General features: G+C 47.6%; 1 protein-coding gene across 1 annotated transcript; it reads right to left on the bottom strand.

Moving 5' to 3' along the window:
• Positions 1–467: 467 nt before the first annotated feature.
• Positions 468–8,138, bottom strand: AK88_01546 (uncharacterized protein; the record flags this gene model as incomplete). Its single annotated transcript, XM_012479181.1, has 1 exon — positions 468–8,138. The coding sequence occupies one exon, from the start codon at positions 8,136–8,138 to the stop codon at positions 468–470; it is 7,671 nt and encodes a 2,556-aa protein (XP_012334604.1).
• Positions 8,139–8,484: the final 346 nt, after the last annotated feature.

Below are 8,484 nucleotides of genomic sequence, written 5' to 3'. Positions count from 1 at the left end.
TTTTTTTTTTTTACTGTGAAAGCGCTTGGGACGCGTTTCTTCCCCCCAGGAAGTCAACCCCCCTTTTGTTAAGAACTTTCTGGGGAGACCCTTTCCCACTTTTCATAATCTAGCCATTTTAAATTCCACAGCCATGTGGATGGAAAAAAAAAAAAAAAAAAAAAAAAACTGCTCCATTTTTACGAAGCATTAACAAATTTTAATTTATGTCTTTACACGTTAAAAAGAAAAAAAAAGAAAAAAGTTGAGTGCCATTTAACTTTGGGGACATTTGCCAAAGTGGAGGCGGGCACGATGGTCACATCGGAGGGGAAAGCGGTGCTCAGCGTGTACTGCATTTTTCCATGCAGAGGTGTCGGAAAAGAGGGCGTTCAAGTGGAGCGGTTAAAGAACGGGTTGGGGAAACGGTCCTCTGCAGGGGTGCTTCCCACACCGCTGCATACCGCTGCTGTGCGTTGTCCAGCTGATCACTGAAGCCCTAACTGCGTGACGGGCGCGTTCCCCTTTGAATTTTCCGCGTCGTTCTTCTTCAGGAGTTCCAAGTACACCTGCTGTTGCTCCTTTATTCGGACGAGGCCCCTTTGTATGAGTATCTGTTCCTGCAGCTTCTTCTTCAGCTCTTCATTTCCTTTTTTTTCTAATTCCATTTTTTTTGAAATTTCGTCTAGGTACTTATATGACCCGTTGGCATCACATGCATTGTCCTTCTTTTGTTCTGTATGAAAATTTTCACCGGGGTGGTGCGTTTCTTTATGCTCTTCGCTTGTGGAAGCACTGACGCCACTTTGTGCCATGGTGTCGCGTGAGGATCTTTCTGAGATGGGATGCTTTGCAGAAATATTTTTGCTGAAAACATGTCCTTGCGTTTCACCATCAGAATGACTTGGTGACAATCTGAAGGTTCCATCCTCCTCCTCCCCCTGTAACGTGTGCGCACTTCCGTGCAGGTAGCTGTTGTCGTCTGCCCCATTCTCTTCTACACACTTTGTGCTTTTGCGAAGGAGGACGCTTTCCCCTGATGTGATTTCCTTTTGAACATTTTTATACGCATGGGGGGGTTCCTCCGATTCCGCCTCGTCGTCGGCGTCACCAGATTGGTCAGCTTCGTCGTCTTCTTCATCTTCTGTGCTACCAACTTCTTCCTCCACGTCCAATCCACTTTCCTCCTCCTCCTGCACTTCACTGTCCTCTCCCTCATCCCCAGCACTTTCATCTTCCTCCTCCTCTTCTTCCCCCTCTACACTTTCCTCTCCTTCTTCTTCTTCCTCATGCTCATCCTCGCCATAGTCCTGATATTCCACATCATCTTCCTCCTGATCACTTTCCTGGTCTTCCACCTCTTCTTCGTCTTCCTCCACGTCTAGTCCACTTTCCTCTCCTTCTTCTTCCTCATCCTGCCCATAGTCCTGATCATATTCCACCTCTTCTTCTTCTTCTTCTTCTTCATCCTCTTCTTCCTCCTCCTCTTCTTCCTCCTCCTGTTCTTCATCATCATCTTCCTCTTCCTCTTCCTCTTCCTCTTCCTCTTCATCTTCTTCCACTTCCACCTCTTCCTCTTCTTCGCCTTCTACACTTTCCTCTTCGGTCTCCTGCTCTTCTTCGCCTTCTACACTCTCCTCTTCGGTTTCCTGCTCTTCTTCCCCCTGTTCACTTTCCCCTTCCGTGTCCTCGTCTTGTTCCCCCTCTACACTTTCCTCTTCTGTCTCGTCCTCCCCTTCGCCACTTTCATCTTCCTCCTCTTCCTCTTCTTCATCGTCCTCTTCATCATCGTCCCCTTCATCGTCCTCCTCGTCCTCTTCGTCCACTTCATCCACCTCTTCATCCTCCGCCTCTACCCGTTTATCCCCCCCTGTAAGCACCTCCTTTTTCTGCATAATGCTTCCCCCCTTTTTCTTAACCTCTTGGTTGATCTCTCCCTGTACAGTTGGTAACCTATTCCTGTATACATACTCAGACGTGCCACTCACATCTGCAGGTGCGTTACGAATGGGTAGAGGTCTCTCGTCCCAGTGTGTACTTTTAACTTTATTTACGTACTTGTCAGTTGGGGTCGTCGTGAGACAATTCTGAGTTTTCCTTTGCCCATTGATTAGAACGGCCCTATTATATTGCACCACATTTGGTGCATTAACAAAAGGCAGCCCCGTTTGTTTTTTTTCTAACTTGGTGGTCATAGAAGGAACAGCTCCCATCATTCTTTCAGTAGTGGTTCTATTCACTAGGAAGGGTTGCTGGTTCGTTATATCCACATGGGGCAGATTTTGTGGAGTCGTGGTTGTGGAAGACAACTCGAGTGGAGTCCTTTGTAACATGTCTGTTGTATACTTATCGCACTGAGTTTCGTTTGTTCTCCTCGTGAAATACTTTTCACTTTGGTACCTTTGCATGGAGGCACTTGGCACGGTCCTACTGCTGCTCAGATTAGATCCACTGCAGGGAATTCTCCAATTAGGGGCACCCCGACTGCTACATCGTGAGGCCATGTTCGGTTGCACCATGTCCTCAACTTCCATCTCGCTCATGTGGTGTAAGCTGCCGCCCCTGCTGCCAACGCAGTTATAATTACTCATGAGGTGACTACTAACTTGGGGGGGGAGGCCCTGCCTTTGATTCGCCACGTGCATCCCTATGCATCCTTTCCCCGCACCCCCCTGCGGTGCGCCTCCCTGCGCTGCGTCTCCACTGGGGCCAAACTTGGGGCCGTCTCCTCCGCGTCCTCCGTGTGGTCCGCCTGGTCCATTACCACGATCAAAGCTATCTCGTTCGCTACGCTCATGTAGCCCGTTTGGTTGTGCCTGTCCCCTTGAATGGCTGACGTACCTCATGGGCTTCACATGCAGATCGGCGACCCTACTGCACATGACTCCATTACGCGCGTTATAATAACCATTCAGGTGTTTACCACCCCTAGGAATGAATCCCACATTACAGAACCTACCTCCGTTTTTCAACACGTTAATGTTAGGACAATGAGTGGAGAAACTTCTTCTACCCATGAGAGACACATCCACACAAGACCCATTTGTAAAAAATACATTTCCTTTATTGGGTTCATTATCTACCGTGCTACCACCTTCCCTTGTCTGTGTATTCCTCACAAAGCTCGTCATGGAAGGAAGGATGCAGCCACCTCCAACAGCCTTCACATAACAATTGCTTCCATCTGCATTGTGATATTTTTTTCTAAAGACAATTGGCACCTGATTACTTATAACATTTGTGGGGACCTTTTGTGTGCATGTTGCTGTCTCGCTTTTTTTGTGTGATGCTTCCATCTTGTTTTGTCCCCCTTGATCTTCTTTCCCTTTTTCGTCTCCTGTTTTTATACCGAAGAAGCTCAGAATGATATTGGCGTAGGACTTTTTGGGGGGGGCTTCCTCCTTCTTCTCTTGCTTGCTAAGCGGTTCATTGGTGACCGCTTCTTTGCTGACCGCTTCATTGGTGACCGCTTCTTTGGTGACCGCTTCTTTGCTGACCGGTTCACTGGTAACCACTTCACCGCCCTCCTGACCGGCGGGATGACCACTCGCTGGCCCCACATGGGGCGCATCCCCCCGGCACACGCCTACACACCCACTTACGCACCCGCTGGAGGGTAACCCCACAGAGACGTCACCGCAGCGAAGGCCAGCTAGGGACTTTCCCCCCTGCATGCAATTCAAGTTCGGCTTCGAGACAGTAATGATACTACTGCTGCTATCACATCGGTGCAGTGTAGGTGCAGACATTTGGGGGATGACGGAAGAGGCACGTTGAAGAGATATGTTCTCACTCTGGTTAGTAGCACCTCCTCCTTCCGCCACTTTTTTTTTAATCTCTCCTTGGGGGAGAGGATCTAAATGAGGTAGCTTCCCCGAGTTGATGGGCAGATCCCCCTCCACCATCACAATTACATTGGTCTTGTTGGAAGAGATGTTGGTTGTTGCATCTGTAAGGTTGGTTCTTAGTCTCGTGAACCCAGTTTCTTCATATGACTTATTACCATCACATGGAATGTGAATGGTGGTGGACCTGATGGGCATGTTACTATTCTCCCGTGATCCATCATCAGACAAATGAACCTGTTTCTTGTCGCCCATTGGAGGTACTTCTGAAGGGGGGGTTCGTGAGTACTTACTCTCCAGATGCAGTAGGTCCGTGTCTGCATCTACCTCATTGACATTATTTGAGGATTCATTTTGATCGATGGCACGCATGCAATTCATTTTGCTCAGGAAGGGGTCCATAGAACCTTTAATTGAAATGTTGTTGCATGTGATGATGGGGAAGCACGTGGGATTGGCTACCCCAAACAGGTTTCTATTCAAGTAACTGACGTTGTCAACATTAAGTTTCCCTGTTGCATCTGCATCTGCACCTGCATCTACATGGTTGCCTGCACGCGTGGGGACTTTGAACCCATCCTGCGAGTCCTTCACATAACACACTTCATACGAGTTATAATTTTTGCTCTGTTGTATTTTATCCAATTTGAGCTTCGGGATAGGTATAACATTTTTTATCATCACGTAATTTTCTGTGTTTGATTCTACCACAGGGGGGGGCATCATCATCACCACGTCGTCCTTGTCCTTCCCCCATTTCTTCTTCACCTCTTCTATATCCTTCGCGCCGACTGAGAAGCTATACGTGGTGGGTCTTCTATTCATTTGGTTGTAATGTGCTTCATGGGGAATTTCTCCTTTGTCTAGTGAATTGTCAATATGGGGCAACTTCACATCTGAGTACAGCATTTCTTTCGCTTTGCCCAGAACAGAAGCTGCACCTTCCTTTTCCTCTTTTCTTAAAATGGACGCATTAATAATAAATTCCTTTCCCTCCATCACCCCTAAGTATGCATCTAGTACATCCCCTCCTGCATCATCTGTGTTCAAATTTTCACTTTCCACGCTGTGCTGATTCGTATTCTTTAGTTCATCTGCGTGCAACAGGGAGAGTTCTACACTGGGGATTTTTTCGAGGCGGTTTTCTTCTCTCCTTTGTACATCCTCTGAGGTGTTACCTCTCAGTGGGGGGTTCTCCTCATTTAGTAGTGCCCCTTCCAATGAGGCTGCCTGCCCACTCAACATAATATTATCACCAATGTTGAGAGTTCTATCACAGGAGAGGGGTCGCTCCCCCGCCTCTACATCATTCAACGCGTGCCTCCCCTTGGAAGGTGTTTTCACAAGGGAATCGTTTTCATACTCCCCCCCCTGTGTGAAAATTACCTTACCCTTCATGGTATCCACAACAGCCTTGGCGTTAAAGTCTTCTGACTTTCCACTCATGACTTTTCTTACATCCAAAGATTTCAATCCACCACAAAAATTGTTTTGCCCCTTTTCAGCAAAAATGGTGGGCGGAGATACGCCTGCACAATTATTCTCCTTGGCGAAGTCGCTCACTCTTTGTATATTGTTACTCACGTATTGCTTCCAGTTGGACAAGTAATTTTGATTATCGCTGCAGTAGTCGCTGCACTTATCGCCCATGTTCCTATACACGTGTCTCCCTTTCAGCTTCAAATTGATGCATTCGTTTTGAACAAAGTTGCAATTTTCACCTGCACAAGTCAGGCGATTTCCATGGTCAGCAGAGCCATCCAGTTTTTCGTTACTCTGGGAGATATATGAATTGTCAAGGGGGTCCTCTTCACAATAAAACTGGGACTCCATGTACCCTACAGCATTGTCTCTCTTTGGAACGTTAATAATTATTTCGTAGACTCTTGGGGGAGCAGATCCTTTGGATTGGGAAGTTTGTTCTATTTTACCTGACTTGTTCATAATTTTTTCATTCATTTTTGTGTAGCTTTTTCGTTTAGGCATTTTTTCCAATGGGGCTTTGTCTTCCGCTTCTAGGAAGTGTTTTCCTGGGTCGCACCGATTTGTTATATCTTTCGTTATGGATGGCACCTCGTTGTTTGTGTTACGGTGGTACCTCTCTTCCCTCCTGCCGTCTGTGGCGGGCGAGTCGTCCGTGCAGTAGAGGCCCTTGTTGACGTGCACGTGGTGGTCGTAATCGTCCTCGCCGCTACTAGCGCTGGTGTTGTTAGTGGGGTCGTCCTCGGAGAGCGCTGGGGAGGGGCGTCTAACGAGCGGGGCGATGCTGCTCACCTCATTCGCGCTGCCCACCTGAGTGGCGCTTTTCCGGAGGGACGTCTTTTTCTTCTTTGGGGCTGCTTTACTGTTCACCCTGCTGAGGGGCTTGGAGAGGGATGTCCTGGAACCGCCCCCCTTGACGCTTCCCCTCCAAGAGTTCTGCCTCGATGTGCTCCTCGAGTTGCTGTAGTTCCTCAAATTCTTCACCCAGGAGTAGTTCTCATTAAGGCCCCCAATATGATACAGGTCAAATTTGTGGTTGATGCGTGAGTTCATCCTTTTCACAATGGACATTTGTTCGTCCATCACGGAGTTCCAGAGTGTCTCAAATGCAGAGTCATCATCGTATAGCTGTTCAGTGAGGAGGTGTTCCCCCTGCAGTTCCCCACGCACATTTCCTTCTCCTCCATTTCCCTTGGAGGATTGAGCGAGCTTATTCATTCTCCTGAGCTCGTTCAGGATGTTTAATTTCTCCAATTTATTCATCATGCCTAATTTGGCTAGCAGTGTTCCTCTTTTTGAAGAATTGGTCAAAGCATTTCCCTCAGACCTTGTCCTCTTCACATTGGAGAGTGTCCTCTTCGTACTACTCACATCCCTCTTCGAACCGATTAGCGACTTCTTCCCACTGTGTGTATTCATGGCTTCCCTTTTGTTGACCATCTCGCTGAATCTCTTTTCCTGAATAGACCTCTGCGCACTTAGGTTTTTAATGAATGATGATACTGTGTGTCGCTCGAAGTTAGGGATGGTCTTTTTTAAATTCAAAGAGGATGCTTGTCTTCTTAAGTTGAAGCATTCATATGCTAACAAGCTTCTGTTGGTACATGCTCGTGGTATTAGGTTACCTACGCTTAGGAAGTTACATGAGCTAGAAGACTTTGTGTTACTTCTCCCCCTGGGATTGCATGGTATGGAGAGGCAACCATGATGTTGATTCTGTTTGCTCTTGTTATGCAGCAGTCCGTCTTTCGCTAGATGACGCTCTTCATCTTTCCCTTGTGCTTTTTTTAATTCCTTCTTGTGCAGGGGATTATTCTGGTGGGTGGGTTTGTGCGTGGGTTCGGCTCCTCCAGTCTTCTCTCTCTTCATTTTGTCGTGCTTAGCATTCTTTCCTCCACCCACCTTGGTCTCTTCCCCCGTTTCCCCCTCCCCCCCGTTCTCATAATAGTACAGGCAGTTGCCCAAGGTGCAACCAACTTCGGAGGGGTCACTCTCAGGGGGTGCGCCAGCGTAGAAGCAGCCTCGGTAATTCACAATACGTCCGCTAGCATTTGTCGCTTCACTTGACGAGGCTGCCTTGATGATGCCAATACTACTAACTCCGCCGCTACGTTCACTCCTTGTTGTGTCCTCCCTGTTCAATTTCGTGGAGATGCAGCTGGTCCACCCCTGTTCCTCAGGTACCCCTGCCGTTACGCCCTTAAAATTTGTGACAAATTCACGGGCACCCACCTGTCGGTGGGAGCAAGTACGAATAAGATTGTTGAAGCGAACTGAGTTGTTCACCTTGTCATGATAGACTGATCTCGACCTAGAGTTTTTAACATCAACTTTATTAAAGGAAGTCTTCTCCCCCTGTGTCCCGTCCGCCTGTACATTCTTCTTCCCATGGCATTTTTGTAAATTTTTTAAGTACTCCCTTTTCCTCACCAAAAGTTCGTCCGCTGCCTTTTGATGTACATAAGGGACGGTTTTCCACATGTCGCACTTTTTTATCATTTCAATTTTGTCTAGCTGGGCATTGAGGATGTACGTTGCTGTTTGAAGAGACACGTCCTTGAGGGTCAGTATTTCCTTTATTTGTTTGTGTGCAGAGAGGAAGCTTTTTACGAGAGCGTTACGCGTGAGTTGGGCATCGGGGTCGTTATGCGGGGTGCTCCCCCGCACGTTGTTTCCCCGCACGTTGTTTCCCCTCACGCTGCTCCCTCTCACGCTGCTGACCCGCGTGCCGCTCTTTCCATAGCGGCAGCTCAGAGCCCTCTGCTTCTTTTCCTCCTTTATGACCTCCTTTTTGTTCTTAATGAGATCCACGATGTTATTGTACAGGCTCATGGTGCACACATATGGCGGGGTGTAATAATGGTGGTGGCACAGCAGACAAGCAGATCGTTCTATAGTATACGTGCGCGTGCCCTATGCCGTACACACAAGGGGTAGCGAAAAAGGGAGCCAAACGGATGGAAAAAAAAAAAAAAAACAAATAAAATAATCTCAATAACAATGCAAAGTGGAACGAGACAAGCGCGTTCGACAGACGCATACACATCGAGAGCAAGTAAGACCGGGTGCACAATACACAGACCGGTAAAATGGTTTTTCACGGAGGGGTGTTGTAAGGTTAAGAGCGTTACAACCAAGAAGCAATCCCTCTCTCATATTGTCAAAAAAAAAAAAAAAA

This window comes from Plasmodium fragile (assembly GCF_000956335.1).
Source record: "Plasmodium fragile strain nilgiri unplaced genomic scaffold supercont1.13, whole genome shotgun sequence".
NCBI classification, from domain to species: Eukaryota; Apicomplexa; class Aconoidasida; order Haemosporida; family Plasmodiidae; genus Plasmodium; species Plasmodium fragile.
The sequence above is the reverse complement of the archived record's forward strand: the minus strand, read 5'-3'. Positions and strand labels throughout refer to the sequence as shown.